Source organism: Protopterus annectens, chromosome 1.part0, assembly GCF_019279795.1.
Source record: "Protopterus annectens isolate FY-2018-M chromosome 1.part0, PAN1.0, whole genome shotgun sequence".
NCBI lineage: Eukaryota > Metazoa > Chordata > Ceratodontiformes > Protopteridae > Protopterus > Protopterus annectens.
Window position 1 is genome coordinate 295,937,704 of NC_056725.1, and position 20,557 is coordinate 295,958,260.

Here is a 20,557-nt window from a genome sequence, read left to right on the forward strand (position 1 = left end):
TAAATATCAATATAGTATATGCTAAGTACTGATTAATAAGCACAAAAAGGCACTATGTTTTGTAACTAACATGTTACTTCTTCCCACATAGCAGAAACAGTTTTTTTTCCCCAAAATGTATAATATTACATTATCTTTAGCAACATTAACATGTAAATGTGTTTCTTGTGATTAAGTGCCATGTGTCTGCAATGAAAGACTCACTGTAACTAAGCTATTTTCGGTAACCTGCAATTTGTTCTACCTGCATATTACGATGAAACAGGGGATAAGACATGTCCAGTCCCAAAGTACAGGATCTAACAACCTTCTTTTCTTTCCAGACCAGTCAACATGAATATACCTCATTTAGCACACACGGATTTAAATGTAAATTAGACAGCACGCTAATTAAATATCCGTGATGCAGTGTGTCAAATGCTTTTCAAACTTTAAGCCACACAGCATCATAGTGATACAATTGCCCAGTCTCCCAAAACGATTTGTAAAAAATCAGCCAAATAGCTTATTAGCGATCTTCCACTTTGCAACTGTTGATGTAAATTATTTGTAACCCTGTAGAATGACTGTTTTTGCTTTTATTTTATTTATATATATATTTTTTTTGCTACAGTTATTTCTTCTATTACTTTTGATAGCATTAATGTAAGGTTTGTATATCTGTTGCTTTCTGGATTTTTTTTTTTTTGGCTTGTCTTCTTGCATAGTGAGATGAACACATTTCTCAATGTTTTCAGACACAGTAAACTCTCGTTTAATCGGCACCCATGGGAACTGGTAGATGCTAGACAACTGTAGTTTCTGGTTGCTTGAGAGTTACTATTAAAAATAGGCCTGACTAATACTGTACTCTATACTATTTGGTTTGACTTTATTCTTAGATTGGGGAGAGAGGGAATTTATGACTATCTTCCTTTTTAAAACTCTACAACTCTAAAAACGTAAGGTATCTTTCTGCGGGGGGGGGGGGTGCAGAAAGTGAAACACATGAAAATTGTACTGTATTTTTTCGATTTATTTTTTTCTGGTTGTTTGACACTGAGAATGAGAGTTTACTGGAATAAGCTTTTTTTCTAGATAATAAGCTTTTAGTACATTGTCATTGAATACAGCAGTACACAAAAGCATGTCATTATTTAGGATGCATATTGAATTGCTGACACTTTATTTTAATAAGGTCCCCGTCTAAAGCTTTATTACAGTTCTGTAATATGTTCTGGCTCCTTCACATGATGCTACGCGATAGATAATGTGAAGTGTAACAAATATTAAACTGGGATTGCTGAATCATCAGACTCTTCCATCAATGCATTAACAAACTTTGTTGTATACCAAGTTCATCTGTTACAAAATTTTCTTAACTTATCCCTGGCCTGGCACTGATTTAATTCTAACATTAAGGTTAACTGTGGTATGCAATAAAACAAAAAAAAACTATTTTTATTATCTCTCATTTAGATGCTTCTATCCTTTTTAATCACAGATTTTGTAAACTCCCCTTTTGAATACAATTTGTATAATTTAGTAAAATTTAGTTTCTGTCATTCAATATTTTCCTACATAATTTTGTTTCTATTATAGGATTTTCCAGTCATTGTAATAATATGGTTTTTCCATGTTATAATACATTGTTTGAATACTTTTTACATACCAGTGGGGGTCATGTAAAAAGCTTAAAAGTTTTTTGTTTGTTTTTTTTCTTTTTCACAGAAAGTATCCCACATCTGTTGTGCACTGCCTAATTTTAAATGCAATGTTGAAAACCACTAGTCTAAATTAAGTTCAATTCTGTTGTCACAATTATACATGTCATTACTATGTTTTGTTCATATTACACTTTCCTAATTAGTTTTACTGTTATATCATAAGAATTTGATGCTAATACTTGTGATATTAATACCATCCCTGGGATTCATTAATGCCTACACTAAATGTACACTGTTCTGAGTGAACAGATAACACAGTCGTAACTCACAAATTCTTCCTCTTAATTTTACTTTTCTTACTGATTTTCTTACAGCCTTAAATATTGACTGGGATTCATAAAGATTACCACAAACTGTAGACTACATGTACGCTTAGTATAAGCTTTCTGAGTAACTAGAAAGCACAAAAAATGTGGTAGGGATATTACTGAACACAAATCATGTACACTTAGTGTAGGCATTAATGAATGTGGCCTTATATGTATTTATCATGACTAAAAATGACATACTTGATATGTTATTTAATCTTGACACTAGTGATACTAAGTGACTTAACATTTATTTAACATTTGTCGACCTGGAAAGTCCGACTAGGACAAATCCTATTTTCAGTGGAGGCCTGGGAAGAAATATTCCAGACACATGTCTATAGAGTGTGGGAGGAAAACAGAGTACCCAAAGGAAACATACACAAATGCTGGGAGGACATGCACACTCCACACAGAAGGCACCCCAGCCAAGCATCGAACCGGAGAACTTCTTGCTATGAGGTGACAATGTTAAAAACTGCTCTGTTAAACCAATTTCCAATATTAGAAAAGCCAGAAAAAGTTTCCCCAGCTAACTGTTTGAGACTTTTTCTTAAAATACCAATATTTTCAATATTAAAAACATTCAAATAATTAATTTATTGAACTTCTAAAATGGTTTTAACTTAACACTATAAGGCTACTATTATGTTGCATTTTTTGGAACATGCATCAGATGCTACTATCTGTATTATTTTTTTTCCCAAAACATGCATTCATTATATTTAAGCATCTATTTTTTAAACCACAGATTACGCCACTTCCAATGGAGATGCACTGCAATCAGAAAAAAAGTAATTTAACCAGCTAAAATCCCCCCAGAAAGGCTTAGTCACACAAAATAAAACTACTGTCTCTTCCTGTAATCCCTCTAAATCATTAATTTTATGTGCAATGCTTCTTATGCCAGCAGTGTTGTGCTACTGTTTGTTTCCTATAAAGTGCTTCACTGACTTTATGAAAGTTTAATTTAGCTACTGACATCTTAACAGAAATGGTGTAATGTACACAGATGCTTAATAAATGTGATGATCACTTTTGTTTTTGTGACTGAATTTAGAAAAAAATATGTAAAAATACCTAGTCTCTTGAACCATTTTGTCTGCCACATATACTTACTTCCTCACCTTTTATGCTAACCAGATTCACGAACTACACCGTAGAACTTCTGTATTATCTATCTGTATGCTATGTTTGTGATATTGTTTAACCATTTTGCATGTCTTTCAGTAGATTTCTTACATATTTTACCCTGAAAAAGGATAATACAGTAACATCTATCACACAGATGCAAAATATTCTGCTAACTTGCACTCCTGATGTATACATATGTGTACCCTACACACAAAAATATGTTTTTTTTAAGTTTTCGTAAAACTATTTTCCCCCCACTTTGATTTTTTCTTAACAGTGGTTTAAATCTATTTTGCAACTAAAGACCAAATGGTTAAACTGCTCCTTTTTACGTTCATGTTTTCTAGTCAGACACAATAACACTGCAGCATAAAATGTTGTTGCCATAGAATAGCTGAAAAATGTAATTTACACAAAAGAAACAAAAGTAACTTAGTCCTCATTACCTTATTTAAACAAGAGAAAATATTCCTGTAGTTCTGCTATCTCAAAGGTGGTACAAATGCAATATGTCAGTATGCTGAATTCACATGAAATGTTGCAATTATTCAAGCTGATGCTCAAACAAGATATCAAAACTGATTTTATTAATCCTTTGTTAAAATGGTTAGCTCCACTAGGCTAGTGGCATCTGTGATGATCCCTACTCCAGGCCAGTAATCAAGAAGCCTCAATCCTCACCACGGACACCAGTGAGGGACAGCCACTAGGAACAAAAATGGATACACAGAGTATTTTCAGATGCAGCCCTCTGCACCAAGCACAATTTATCTTAAGAGCACACTCCAGACCTGGGGATGGACTCTCTCTCTCTCTACAAGACTCCACAATGACCACTTTGGAGCACTGCGTCCCTGTTCTAAGTAGCTGACACACACGCTTGGATATCTGATATATATAAACACACACACACACACACACACACACACACACACACACACGCACACACCCACACCTGGGAAAGGCTGGCACAAATTTACCAGCTGTGTCCCCTCTGCTCAGACTAAAAGGTAATTACGCTGCCACCAGTCAACTACTGTAAGGCTCTTACAAGAGTACCCAAATATACTGAGTAATACAAATACAAATGGCAGAGTTTGACCAATGCAGCAAGGCTTTCAGGAGTGGCCATGGTGTCATTAAAATAAGCATAAGTACTCTTAAGTTGTTAAAGGTATTCTCCAAAAGACCATCCACAATGAAAGGTATAGAAATACATAATAATAAATAATAAAATAGAAAACATGAGCATACTGAATATCTAGTTACAATAAACTCCAGGCAGCACAGGAGATGCAAAAAATAATAACACAGTTTGACAGATTCACAGATGCAGAAAAACAATACTTAACTAATCTCACTATATTTTCCTGACTGACTAAAGAATTGCTGTTCCCTAGTTAAGTTACTTACTATAGCAAGGCAAGATGATGAGTGTAGAGCTGCTTACTACAGCAAGGCAAGATGAGGTATGAGGTTGTCTGACATATCTGCGAGAGATCTTAACTGTCAGGTTCCAAAAAACAAAGTGCTGCTGCGAGAGTTCTGTCATATCTCGCACAAATATCCAAAACATCATTTCAGTGCTAGTTACAGAATGACATCACAAGTGGTCACCTGACTTTGGTACAATACACACCCAGAGCTTTGCTAAGATCTGCTTCAGAATCTGAAAGCTATAAAACAATTTCCAAAACTTCCACCCTTCTAGAGTAGCAATTAGTTCACCCACAACGACAATATAGTGATATTCCTAGTCCTGGTTTTCCAGACATTTTTGTCTCTGGCTGCAATCAGACCTGTATGATAAAAATCTTTATGGCCCAAATCAACTCATTTAATTTTCAACCCACTTTTTAAAATTAGCTGGACTGAGGTTAACTTCTTCCCTTCCAGAATTCTCTGTTAAAACATATACATTTAATTAGTTATAATAATACTGACATACATGTATATCACTTTTCTGTCCAGCAGGACCCACTGTTGGTGCATTTTAAACACAAGCAACTTTACAAATACATTTTTAATACAAGCATCTGTACAAATCATTGTGATAATGCACTGCCCTACTCTCCCTGGTACACTTGGCACTGCCTCATATCATCACAGAATCTTTTCAGAGAAGACTCAAAATGGTATTTATACTACTTGGAAAAATCTGGCCAGGGCATCAAGAATTTCCCTCACTCTTTTCAATAGGTGCCTTGGGATCTTTTATATCCACCTGAACCAACACTAGGTCAGCCAGATAGGCACACACACACACACTATATATATATATATATATATATATATATATATATATATATATATATGGGTCTACTCTATATGTTCGAAATTGCAGAAAGCCGAAACCCATATGGCCAAGACCATATCTTAAAAAAATAAACACAACATTAACAGAATTTCTTATTGTTAGCAGGGGGGCTACACCCACCTGCGCCCCCCCCCCCCCCCGTAACTTTAATATCCCAACTCCAAGACCGCACTACAGTGCTGAAATGGAAATATTTCCATTCTGCACTGCACGGAGATGTCCATTACACATGGTCGGGATTCCAAAAGTCGAACATATGGTCTCGGCCATATGGGTTTTGACTTTGTGGCATTATGACCATGTGTAGGGGTCCTATATATATATATATATATGTATATATATATATATATATATATATATATATATATATATATATCAAAGTAGTAAACAGTGTGTGGGATGTTATTTATAGTTGCTTTGTAGTTTTCAATGTTTTGAGATTCGATGTTATGAGTTTTAGATGTTTTGGATTTTCGATCATTTGGTCTCGCTGTTTTGAATTTAGATGTTATGAACTTTCGATCATATGAAGTGGAACCATATATATATATATATATATATATATATATATATATATATATATATATATACACACACACACACACACACACACACACACACACACACACACACACACACACACACACACACACACACACACACACACACACACACACACACACACACACACAGTTTATGAGTGGGCAATAGTGTGTTCAACAGAATGCATGCATAGCTAGTTACAAACTGCAGCTTCTTTCATGTATGTGACTGAGGAAAAAACAACATGGATTACACCCACATTTTAATATCAGTTCAGGTTTTTAGTAGCACAGGAATAGAGGCGAGAGATGCACACTCTCAGGGCACACTCATGTGGCTTGATTTAGGAATATGTCCTTTCCTAGTTGCTCTGAGATCTTGGCATTAGTATATACAGAGATGTGGAGGCATGATGGTTAATGAAAATAATACGGGAATGCCTCAGTTATGGCAGCTAAAATGGGTTAAGAAATTGATCAAATTTCCCCTACTGTTTCTGACCCAAACACTTGAGTTTTTGACTAGCAGATCTATTATTGTTTGCATGCGCACCAAAGCATATCAAGTAAAACTTAAAGAAACATCTTATTATTGATTGTTTTTAAATAACGACAGCAAACACATCTAAGTCACTTTTTAAGCAGCTGCTATAGAGTCAAGGTTAAGAGGAAATACGAAATGTTAATTAAGGAGACCTTTTATCTAAAACTGCATTAAACCATGTGCATGCTTTTCTTACCATCACGTCAAACTTTAGGTTTCTGTCTGAGACATACACTTTCAAAAGGTTTCTGTCCGAGACATACACTTTTAACAGCTCTAGGAGTCTGTTCATTTACTTGATTTTAATAGATACTTACATTAACAACAGTTGAAATTAAACATGGAACAACTGACTGGTTCAACATTAGGAAAGAAGTACAACAAAGCTATATACTGAAGCATCTGTTTGTATAAAGCACTGAAGCCAAACTTAGTACCAATTGTGGAATTACTGAATGGTTCATTACTGGGGAAGGAGTGGGATAACAGCAGATATCATCAACCCACTCATTTAATTTATTCCCTGAACATAGCATGAAACGTGTTTGAGTGAATTAATCAGATGCTGCAATCACAATTGCCAGGAGATAAACTGCCTACGTCAAACACATAGATGATACCAGTAAGATGTCTGAAAATGAGGATGAGCTGAAGAGCCTGTGGGTGAAGGAGAAAGCTGAAAGTGCAAAAGCAGGCTTGTTGCTCAACATCAAAAGAAAAACAAAACTTAAAGTTATGTCATATAACTCCAATAGTTCTTTGTAAACAGATGGGAAAGAAGTGGAGGTGGTAACAAGATTTTATTTTCCTGGGCTCAAAGATCTCTACAGATGGTCACTGCTGCCATGAAATTAAAAGACACTTGCATCTTGGAAGGAAAACTTGTGGTAAATCCAGCTACGAACAAAAACATAATATTGTCAACAAATGATCATTCAGTCAATGCTAGAGTTTTCCTACTAATAACAAAAGTCTGTGAGAGTTGAGCTAGAAACAAAGATGTGTGACAGAAAATTGATACTTTTGAACTGGCGTGTTGAAGAAAACTTATGAGAATTCTGTGTACTGCAAGAAGATCAAATCAGTCAATATTTAAGAAAATAAACCCAGACTGTTCACTGGAAGGCTTAAAGTAAAACTAAAAATCAAATAGTGCAGCTACAAAATGCAAAATCAGGAACTTATTACTGAAAACAAAGTTGCTGGGAAAAAATATCAAAGGTGAAAGAAGAAAGGGGGTGGCAGATGCTAAGATGGGTAGACAGCATCGCTGAGGTGAAGGACATATGAATTTGCAGTGGCATAAAGAAGTTGTTGTTGACAGGTCTGTCATACGTAAAAGTCTGGCTCAACTTAATGACTAAACAACAAAGTTCACACTAAATTACGTCACAGATGTGCTTTACTAAATGTCATCTCAGTGACATTTCACTAAATACAAACTTAATACAAGGAGAAAGACTCAAAGTGCCTCAAAAACTGCAAGCTGATTTACAATAACTATTAAAATAAATGGTTTGCTATAAGAACATTTATGCTGAACTGTATCAACAGACTGGCAGAAAACCAATGCAACAATATTTATTTATATTTATGAATAAGCATTTTTAAACAGGAAAAATGACAAAATGAAACACTGCTTTAATAAATAGTGAAATATATCACAATATTTACAAACTACTTAATATGAAACAAAAAAAATCCCTCTGCAGCCTCCAATTAAGGAAACACAAACCTCAAACACTAAATATACTATCTATGAGGTTACACTACCTCACAGATATAGACCAACTCAATTAAAGTAAAACACAAGGACACATTTTCTCTTTACTCCAAAGTACTGCAAACTCGGAATCAGCATACATATATAAGAAAGTATTTATAATTTTGGCAAAAAGAATGACACAAACACTGCAGGAACAACAGACCTGGAACAATGTGGGTTTGCAGAAGCTTAGCAAGTATTTGACAATATTAACAGAATTTTTATGATTCAAAAGGCTGTACTTGACAACAATAAAATATTAAGGTTAACAGGTTTGGATGCCAAAAAGCATTTAACAAAGTGAGTTGGGAATTTATGAAGAGATCTTTTAAGGCATTTGAATTTTCACAAACATGGACAAAAATAATATTTAATATCTACAAACGATTTCAAGCTAGGGTAAATTGGTGGTGAGCTGTATGGTGTATTTACTTTCACCATTACTCTGATTTTTATATAGAGGAATTAGCCAGAGTGATATAAGACAATCAAACATAATGGAGCACTACTAATATGAGAAAAGCCCTTTTGTGGGAAAAATAATGTTATATGTTATCAGTCTGGAACATGACATAAAAATTATATTTGATAAACTGAAATAATTTATTAGTATAGCACGATTTAAAAGTAAATGAAGCAAAAACAAAAGCTATAATAATTATGCTCCAGCAAATAACGTGGTACACAATTTCCTCTTTTTATGGGGTCATAACAAGAAGCGAAACGTTGGAATTTGGCTGAAACAGGAGGCTGAGCAATCAGTTAGAGAAATGTGGGAAGAATTTAGTCAAAATATTATGATTCGGTAATTTCTGCAATTCTAACAGTGCCTTAGCAGTGGTACTTGAATGCATGTGTTTGTTATTTGACCTTGATCACTATGCTGGGGGTTTCCTAACAGAAAAGATAAGACTCCTAATAGAAAACTCAACACCTATTTGTCCACAGGCTCCTGATGGTCAAGCAGCAGTGACACTAGCACTGCATCCTGGAGGTCCTGGGTTCAAGTCCCAAATAAGAACCTTTAATATAGTTTCACTTCTATGATTTTAACAGTGCCTAAAACAAGAGGGTTTCTTTGTACTTTGGGGTGTGTGTGTGTGTGTGTGTGTGTGTGTGTGTGTGTGTGTGTGTGTGTGTACATATTAACATTAATCACCACACCATGGGTTTCCTAGCTGAAGACTCAACACCTATTGGTCTAGAGGATATGTTGTTTCATTAGCAGTGACAATGGCACAGAATGCTGGAGGTCTTGCATTCAAGTCCCATATGAAAGCTAATATTATCCTTTCACTTTTATGACTCTAACAGGGCCTAGGTTTTGTGTGTGTGTGTGTGTGTGTGTGTGTGTGTGTGTGTGTGTGTGTGTGTGTGTGTGTGTGTGTGTGTGTGTGTGTGTGTGTGTGTAATTTGACCATAATCATCAAGCTATGGGTTGTTTTCTAGCTGAAAGAATAAAACTTTTAAGGGAATACTCGATATCTGTCTGTCCACATGTTCTTGTTAGTCCAGTGGTGGTAACCCCCAGCAGAGTGCGCTGGAGGGCTTGAGTATGCATTCCAAATGAGAACTAATATTATACTTTCACTTACTGTTGCTGTAACAGTTCCTATGAAGAGTGTTTTCATGTGTACGTGTTTAACCTGGCCTTAATCGCCATGCTGGATTTTTCCAAGCTAAAAGGATAAAGCTGTGCAGTGGTAGTGAGACCAGCATGGTATTTTGGAGGGAGTTCCAAATGAGAGATAATAATGTCCTTTCACTACTATCATTTTAACAGTACCCAAAAACAGAGGGTTCTCCTTGTATTTGTTTGTGTTTTGTAATTTGACCTTAATCACCATGCTGACGGCTTCCTAGCTGAAACAATAAGACTCTTAAGGGAATACTCTTAACACCCATCTGTCCAGAAGCTCTTATTGGTCCAGCGGCAATGACACCAGCACCTGGGTTTCAGTCCCACCCAAGGGCTTATATTACAATTTCACTTCTAAAATTCTAACTGTGCCTAAGCAGAAGTCTTTTTCTGTATTTGTCTTTGTGTTTGTAATTTGCTTTTAATACTGTCATTTCACTCTTTGCTTACTGAGTGGCCTTCATTTACAACATGTCTGAAGTTGCATGTGTATATGCAGTAAAAACATAAATTTATAACACTGTCCTTGAACAGTAATGACCAGAAATCACAGTTAAAATTTCTCTATTCATAAAAAAGGCGTTTCCTTTTTTAAGCATTGTAAATGTCCTCACTCAACAGTGCACATTTTAGAGGACATTATCAGCTAAGTTCATCTTCCTTGTGACACATTTTGACATTCTGATAGCTTTTGCCAGAACTATTGAAGTGAAAAGATAATATTAGCTCCTATGTGGAAATAAAAATGGAAAACCAAAGACAAACTATTAATAAAAGATGTGAACAGATAATTACAGAGATTAAAAAGATTAAAAACATGGAACTGAAAACTATTAGTTTTACAAAACTCCTCAGTAAAAAAATGTCTATTTATGACTCTGTAATGGAAACTGAGCTTAAAGAGGACACTGGCACTGAACAAAGCTCCTAGGATATTTATCTATTTAAATAAAGTAGATTGTAATACAAGGTGTAAAGTCACTGGTCAAATTGTTAAGATTTGTAAAACAGTAAAAATAAATCAATATAGGCACTAATTAATTGCTGATTTCAAATTATACAGCAAATACTTAACTCATGTTTTTTTTAGCAATTTCTATTAAGGAACAAAGTTAAATCAAACCTGAGATTAACACTAGACAAAACAGTTGTTTGTAATGTATGGTTTTACATACTTAATGATGGCAAGTTATTGAAATTTAAACGTAACCACTCACTGTCTGACATGAGGCTAGTTAGGTAGTACTGTATAAACATATAGCTATAAAATGGGCATATCATCAAACAGTGCCAAAACAACAAGTGTACCATGCATACGAATTGTACAGTATGTAAAAATGAAAATGTGTTAATGAATAAAACTCTGCTCTACAATCAAACATTCAACGTGCACAGAATATTGTTACAGCTTGTGTAGGGGTTGTGGACAGTGCAGTCATTATTTCTTTAACTTTCCTGACAAACCTCAGAGGTGCACACAGAAGGTCAATAAAACATACATACGTACATAAAAAATAAAGAAAACAAAATTGACTTACCGGACTAGTACTGCTGGATTACCTCTATAAACAGGTTATTCTGTTCACTGGACTTACCCAGCTAACACTTAATTAATTAGTTAAGTAATTCACTCATTTATTAATAAACAAACAATTGGGTTTCAGCCATCAAGGAAAGAATAAAGAATGAGCAGCAACAAGCCAGTTCTCGTTCCCAGAAAGGACCGCGTCACTCTCACAGCAGTTCTAACAGTGAAGAGTCTGTAGTACATCAGGACCGAAAAGGGTCATGGTGGTGAAAACCACACACCTGTCTACAAACAAACATGCACTGCCATGGTTACAGTATTCAAACAGACCCGGTGGCATTTGCAAATTCTGATATATTTGTACAAAATGAGGAACTACCTAGGACTGAAAGAAGAGCACCTCCGTGGGAAGGCTGAGGTAGGACCTCTGATAATTATGGAAGGTCTTGAAAGAACACTAACAATATAAATAATAACAATAAACATGAAATCTGTAATGATAACACCATAGCATGAATATTTTTTTTTTTCTCAAGCAGTATTGCTCAGTAAAGGCTAAAGTACACAGACTGCATTACAAGCCTGGATCACACAATTGCTGACATACTGAACTACCCATACAGTACATTTATTTTAGGATATATTTCTTTAAGTGTTGGCAGTAGGCTAACTGAACAGGGTGGTCATCTCATCTACATCTTCAAGTGTACATTCAGTGCTTCAACCAATAATGTTACAAACTACATAAAAAGATGTTCACAGAGCACAAGCTAACTTTGGGATAGAAATTTTCCATAGTGGACATTTATGGAAAGTCAGTGTATATTTCTTCAATGTGTGTCAGTCATACCCCCTCAAATGCAGCACATTTTCTCAACAGAAATATCATACTAAGCCCTGCTATTCTGGCAACACATGCATGTTACCTTACAATAAAAATGACTTGGTCATACCTTTGTTTGAAAGCAGCAATAAAGTTGTGTAAGGTACGGATGTTTCCTCGCTAGTGCTAAAATTCTTTTTTCAGTCATTGTACAGTCCACATCATCATCCTGAAGAATGACGTCTTTCTTTAGGACTTTTACAGCGTAGACTTCATCTGTGCTTTTTAGTTCGGCCAGCATAACCTAAAATACACAGTTACAAAAAAGTTTCAGTGCTCATGTGACAGTTTGTGGGTCAGTACCAATCTGGTCTCTCTGCAGCTACCTGTGCAATACTGTGTAAGGCAATCTGGCATTGTTTTATGTATTTCAGTAGCATTACATAGCTTAGTTAAAATACAAATGGAATACAAAGCTATAATGCTTTCCATTGCCCACTGTATACACAGTTTAGACCGACACTTCCTCATATGCAACAGGTGTTCTTAAAAAGAAAAAGCCCTTATAAAATAATCCACAGAAAGGTCTCATCCTTTCTACCTCATAACGATACAGCAAACATTTAATTAAACCTACCACATACTTATAATTCCTAACTGGTTTCATTTCAATTGACTGTAATAACCTGTCCTAGAGGGACACTTCACACTTCGTTTGCTCTCGTGCCTGCTGACCCCACTAAGATACTTATCAAACACACAACAGCCAGAAACAATGCTATGACAGGCTCAATAATAACCAACATTATCAAATTAATGTAGTCTTTATGACTGAAACAAAAAGAAGCTGTAAGCTGCCCATTGGACATTTTCCAGTATTCAGCCTAGTACCTACTTTTGCTTGACATGGCTGCCAACATTTACACACAGACCAAATAATGCAAAATAAAAGAAAATAAAATGAAAATCTGAAGAGTACTATTTAAATGCCAGGTTACATCGTATATCCTTTACATCTTAAAAAAAGACGTTCACTGTACAGAAAAAACACATGGAAACTATATCAGGCAAAGACAATGATCCGCTTACAGCTACACAAGGAAACTGAACTCTGCTTGTCAAAACACCACCACACTCATGTCCTGATGAGCAGCAAACACCAACATAAAACTGGAAGAAACCAAAACACCATTAAAATTCATTAACCACCTGCTGTCATCTCTTTATATCCCTGCTATTACTTAAAATGATTGGTGATTGATAAACGGATGCGCAGAGTAGTAGAATGCAAAATGGGAGATGAGCACTTTGGCTTTGGATCAGGATGCAGCACAACTCACTTGATATTTGCACTGAGACAGACACTTGAGAAGAGGCTAGAGATGAGGAAAGAGTCCAACTGGGCATTCCTAGACTTGGAGAAAGCATATGACAAGGTCCCAAGAAACCTGATCTGGGCAGTACTGTGGTGGTTTGAGGTCCCAGAAACATTGGTAGAATTAGTGCAGGCTATGTACAAGGACCCAGTGACTCAAGTACGAACAGTGTTTGGCCTCACAGAGGGTTTCCCAGTGGGAGTGGGTGTACACAAGGGTTCAGCTCTGTGCCAACTGCTGTTCATACTGGTGATGGACTACATTAGCAAACAGGTTGGAGGGGACAGATCAGCAAACCTGCTGTATGCAGACGATGTGGCAGTACAGGCAGACTCTGAGCTAGAACTTCAACAAAAGATAGGAGAAAGGAATGCAAATCTGAAGGCACATGGGATGAAACTAAGCACAGATAAGACAGTGGTAATGGCAGCAAATTGGGGAAATCAGAAGAAGCTAAGAATGCAGATAGAAGGGAAGATAGTGGAACAGGTAAACAGCTTCAAGTATCTGGGAGGGGTAGCTGAGGAGAAGGGTAGTCTGAACGAAGAGGTCAAAGCTAGAATCAGAGGGGCTACAGCCAACTGGCATAGAGTATCAGGTGTAGTCTATGATAGAAAAACGCCAAAGAAGCTGAACGGTAAGGTGTACAAGACAGTGGTGCTACCAGTACTACTGTATGGTACAGAAACCTGGTCAGTAAAGGCAGAACAGTTGAAGAAGCTAGAGGTGATGTAAATTAAGTGCCTGAAAAAGGTGGTAGGATGCACACTGTTGGACAAATGAAAAAATGAGGACATAACAGCAGAAGTCAAAGTAGCTCCGATGGCAGAAAAGATCAAAGAGAACAGATTACGGTGGTTTGAGCACATGTGTAGAAAAGTGGAAGACAATCTGGTTAGGAAGATTTGGGACAGACAGGGAGAAAGTAAGAGGAAATGAGGACGTCCAGCAAAGAGGTGGATGGATTGTGTGAAAGAAGATCTGCAACAGTCAGGCATGAATGTTGAAGAAGGTAGGAGTGTGGCACCGAATAGAGATTTGGCGACAGTTAACATAATACCCTGACCCCATGTAGAAAAAGGGGGCTGATGCTGCTGCTGATGATATTATTTAAAAGTAGAACTTCAGTTTTCAGCTACCGTCACATCTTGCAGCTCGTTAATGTTTAACCCTTTACTTACTTGACTATCAGGGTTCATATTAGAACAATGAAAATGCATTTTTTCGAATGCGTTTTCGCCGACACATGTAGGGCGAACAGGCAAAACAGTGAAGCAGCTGTTCAGCTAATTCCTTCCCTGGGAAAGAAGTCGCTTGACCGCTTAGTTGCTTTGTCTGTTCTGGAGTGTAGTGTGGTCCCTTGTTCAGTATAGCTCCCGAGCGTGATTGTGCAACAGTTATTGACCTTAGGGTTAGGGTGTGGGTTAAGGTAAGTGCATATGTATGAAAGTGTTTACTGTTTTTTATTTTGCGTTAGATGTATGGTTGAGTTACGTGTGTATGTGTTTTTAGCTGTTTACTTTTGTTTTGGGGAGGTTAGGATTACGGTTAAGGTAAGTGTGTGTGTTTGGAACTGTTTATGCAAATGTGCGAGAGTTACTGACCTTAGGGTTAGGGTGCAGGTTAAGGTAAGTGCATATGTTTGAAAATGTTATGTTTTTTTTTTTTCTCAGATGTATGGTTCGGTTACGTGCATATGTGTATTTAGTTGTTTACTGTTTTTTGTGGGGGATATAATTAGGGTTAGGGTATGTGTGTATGTGTTTGGAAGTGTTTAATGTTTTTTTATTTTTGGGGGGGGGGGGGGTTGGAACAGTGATTTCTTTCCCTAGGAAAGAAATCGCTGTTCTGTGGTTTTGACATTTTCAGCATTCGCTGAATATGTGTCGATGTAACACCGTTCGCTGTTTTCAGCGTTCAGTGTTATAATATGAACCTGACTATCACTATTAGTTATTCCTCTCGACTGTCCAGGGTTTTGCAATTTCACAAATCATCCATCTAGTTTTTTGTCCTGTCCCTCTGCCTACAGGTTTTGATTTTTTAGAAAGTCGCTGATCACTAATACCAACCAGACATACCTCTCAAGTGTACTGTGTACCTCATTACGAGGAATGCATGCATACCTCATTTGGGGTCTTAAAAAATTCATGTTCCACAATGAAACAGTCTGTCACACTTTATGATAACCGTGGTTTTTATTTTTTAAATCTCACTCCCCAGTCTCTGAAACCAAAAGATAGTCAGGCACTGCCTCACAAGACTGATGTAATCATGTACGCTCCTGAATGTTGATGGCGTTGCATGATAAGCTGGCGATGCGTGATGACGTCAGCCATTACATACAAACTGTAAATAAAAAAAAATAAAAAAATAGGGAATTAAAGGGGCCACTCAGAAATTCATGGCACCCCATTATTTTGCCCTCAAAACTGGTAAATACCGAGAAATTCGGTATGACTCTGGGTTAAAAAGGAAAGTGGACTAGGCTCCTTAATAGCCTCCTGAGTTGGATGCCTAAGTAACTACTTATTTTTTTCCCTAGACTAACAATAATTCCTGAAATTTTCTTTATTAACTTACTGCAGTTTTGTTATTATACTGTTCAAGAAATATGTAAGTGTAAATACATTCAAGATATGTCACTGAGTACTTTTCCACCATCCTCAACTATTCTTCTACTTTCACAATTCTAACAAAAAAAGGCTAGTAATATCTCCAGTGTAGTACATTATACATTAACAGTTGAAGTGCATGTTGCTTCTGCCACCGTTTCAGTTCAGTACTGTGCTTATTTCTTTCAGAGTGCTGTTTGTTTTTTTAACATCTTTATTACATTATAGGACATAGGCAATCACACGTTTATATAAATGAAAACAAACCATATTGACATCATTTTAGTTGCAGACATTACATAACACTTATAATCTATCCAGTCATTGTTAGTCAAACATTACACAGTTCATTCAAATCCTGCCTTCGTTAAACCTTTTTCCTCCTCTGCATGTGGTGTTCCCACAATTCTCATTTTTTTCTATGTAATTTGCTCCCACCCTTTTAACTAGCTATGAACCTATAAGAAAGTTTCTGACTTGAAGGAAGGACACAGGATCAGAATTCAGCAGAGATACCTGAAAAGAGATGAAATATTTTTTTCTCTATTATTTTCCCTACAGAGCTTACCATCGGCTAACCCAAATGCCTATACTCATTTACTGGGTCTGTTTATCCCTAGTTAAGTCCCTCACACTTTGTCTGCATTAAGACTGAGGCCAGCAAGAAGAGTGAGGCATCCAGGGAGAATGTCCTACTACCCCATGGGGATTTTACTGTTTTCCATCTCCGGCCCTTATACATACCCAAAACTGCTCAGAAAATGAGATCTGCAATGAGTGTCAGCACTTACCTGCCACTCACTTTACTCACTGGTTGTTTCCCCACTCTACACCAGTAAATCAAACCACTTTGAGTGCCTCAGAGATGTAGCCCATCTCTTCCAGCCCCCCCAAGATGGGCACACCCTTCCTACAGTGCCTGCACCTCAGATCATCATGGCCACAGTCAGGGCTTCTCTACACCACACCACAGCATTGGCTGAAACAGTCACATCACTGAGCAGTCAATACTGATTTTGCTGAAAACTTCAGTTGGCAAAGTGTTGGGAAGAAACAGAAAACATTTTCTCAAAAAAATGCCTCAGACTGACTATGACAGGCAATAACTTTGTCTATAACACTTCAAAATTTGCACAGGTGTTGAGGGAGGACATGAGAGATCTGCCTCAAAATGGGTTCACAGACATAGTGTACCTGAATAAGGATTCAATATAACATCAAGCAGAAATGTTAGAAAGGCCATCTACTCAAGGTGTATCACAAGCTACAGAGGTCAGTGAGGAGTTTGTGCACCCATCCCTACACAGTTTGACATGGAAGACCATTAAAGAAGTCACACTGATATTCTGTGTACATGAACTGTTATACAGTAACTTTTTCAAAACATGACACGAGTAATATTTAGTTAAAATGTTGCTCAGTTTGAAAACGTATGCTGCCTATTATCATATCTTAACACCACCATTTTAATAAGCCTTACATTTTTTTTGCATTACGACTGATATTAAATATTCAAGGTCAGTACTACATTTAAACTTGAACAAGACCAAATGAGCTCCCATGAATAAAGTACAGGTTGCCATTTGTGGACAAACAATTACACACCCCTTCCCAGTGTCTCACCTGATGTGTGTGAGGATAGCAACATGAAGAAAAAACAGGAAACATCTCAACCAGCCAGACAGCTGCCTGGATGCTTTCACCAGGTGAAAGGAATGAATGATCTTATTGACTACGAGAAACTCTGATGGTCAGCAGGCAGTTGGAAGCAAAAAGCTGAAAAAAGTTTATAGCACTCACGTTTACATATAAATGAGAAGCACAGTATAAAGGATTAGTCCAGATAAAATCACTTTAGCTAGCAAATCTAGGAGACTCTCTCTCTCGCTCCGATGCCCTCTCTGTGAGAGGAATAAAGACACCTTGTTGAAGCTTCCAGTAGTTTATTCAGTTAAGCAGTTAGATGGACAAGTGTTCTGAAATGGGTCATATTTATGAAGGGTTGCTACTATTTCCTACTAATTCATAATGGTAGTGCAGTTGTGTAAAATCTTGTCCTTCTCTTCACTGGTGCAGTATTCATAACCTGAGGGATCTCCTGCCAAGGATAGCACAACGTCAGGAAAGTATACCAAGGCCTTTAGTACTTATAGGCACCGTAAGTCATATGTACGCTCCCCACACAACAGGGAATAAAGGTGAGGCACGGACACACACATTCAGAACTGGAAAAGCCACATAAGGAACAGAATGTCCCTAGGGACAAGGAAAAATGTGCATTCAAAAGGAGAAAAAAGAAGAGTAAGCGAAAGTGGAGGGGACAGGAGTGTGGGAGTGAACACTGCAACAGAGAAGGGAAGGACATCTACTGTTATGGTAAGAGTTTACACAACTGTACTATGTCCTTCCACATCACTGCTGCAGTGTTCTTTACAAAAGGGAGAGTATAAAAGCTCAAGAGGAAGCCCTCCAGAAAGCCATGCAGGTGGCCCTGGTAATGCCAGCGCTGGCCCTGGAAATAATATCCAATTTACAACGCTTAGTGAAAGTATGAATGAAGGACCAAGTAGCAGCCTCAAAGATGGAATTGGTATCCAACCCCTTGAAAAAAGCACCAGAGGAGGCAACAGCCCTGGTAGAATGAACCTTTACTGATGAAGAAAGACATTTACCATGGAAAAATAACAAAAAGAAATGTCCTTAAAAATCCAGGAAGAGATGGTTTGCTAAGAAATAGCCAAACCCAAAGTCCTGGGATGAAATCAAACAAAAAGCTGCTCAGATCTGTGAATAACTTTAGTTTTACCCATATAATACCTGAGCTGTCTATGCAAATCCAAGGTGTGAAGAACCTTCTCATTGGCAGACTGTGGAGAAGGAAAAAATGAAGGAAGATAAGTAGTCTGATTAACGGACAACGCATTGACCACAATGGGCATAAAAGAAGGATTAGTATGAACAGACATCCCCTATCTCTCTGGAAAACTAAGGAAAGGTGGAACAGTTATGGGAGCCAGAAGTTCAGACATTCCCTTGGCTGAAATGAGAGTCAAAAGAAAAATTGTCTTCTAAGTACAAAGTTGCAAGGAAGCTGATGAAGAAGGGTCAAAAGGTGCCTGAGTCAAATTTTCAAGTATAAAATTGAGGTGCCAGGATGGCAGAATAGGCTTCATGGGAGCCCTAATATGAAGGATGCCTTTAAGAAATTGCTTGACCTCAAATCAAGAGGCCAGAAGAGGTGCTAAGGGCAGACAAGCAGAAATGCTCACAGGTGAGCTTTAACTGGAGAATATGCTAACCCAGCATGCAGCAAATCACACAAATAAGAGAGAACCAGAGGAACCACCACAGAAAGGGGATCCAGGAGGTGACAAAGGCACCAGACAGAAAAAGTTTTCCATCTGAACATATATGATTTCCTGATAGTGGGTTTCCTGGCCTCCTGCAGAACCTGAAGCACATCCTCAGAAAAGAGGCGCCTGAAAGGGATCAAAATCCTATCGTACACAACATCAGTTGAAGAGTAGACATAAGGATGGGTAAGAGACTCCTTGTCTTGAGTGACAAGATCCACCCAATGAGGTAACTTATGGTGACTGCCCCGGGCCAGCTGAGAAAGAAGGGGCAACCAAAGCTGTCTGGGCCAAAAAGAAGTCACTACCAAGATTTTGGGAAAGACTTACCTGATCCTGTACAAGACCAGTGGTAACAGGTGAAGGGGAGGGAAAGTTTACAGAAACATCCCCTTTGAAGGAAAAGACAGGGAGTTCACCTTCCAAGCCAGAGGCCTTGGGACTCTAGAACAGAATACAATAAGTTGTCTATTCAGAGTGGAGGCAAAATGATCTACCTGAGGAATACCCCACCAATGGACAATGTCTAGGAACACATCTCTGTGAAGCATCCATTTGTGACAGTGTGTGCTGGACCTGCTCAAAAATTCTGCCACTAAATTGTGCTCAGACTCTGAGGGAATGTATACTACCTGAAGAGCCACTTGATACAGGGCTGCTAGATCCCAGATTTGAAGAGCTAGTCTGCAAAGAAGATAAGACCTTGCACCCCCTACTTTTTGACACACCACATCACTGTGCTGTTGTCTGTGAAAACTTTGAGGAGCCTGGGATGAAAGAGGGAGTGAAAATCCAGATTGAAACCAGAGAAAGAAGAGACTGGAAAATGGCAGTGAGAGACAGGGCCTTGGGGGCAGGCAGGGATGCCAACATGGGATGGTCTGAAACCTGCAACTGAGGAAAATAT

At 37.6% G+C, this 20,557-nt stretch overlaps 1 protein-coding gene across 1 annotated transcript in view; it reads right to left on the reverse strand.

Moving 5' to 3' along the window:
* The window catches only part of PRKCE (protein kinase C epsilon), a 3,007,622-nt gene that overhangs the window by 954,959 nt on the left and 2,032,106 nt on the right, over nt 1-20,557 (reverse strand). The window contains exon 10 of the mRNA XM_044059920.1: nt 12,437-12,610. Coding sequence (XP_043915855.1) covers nt 12,437-12,610 — 174 coding nt within the window. The remainder of the gene's footprint in view (nt 1-12,436; nt 12,611-20,557) is intronic.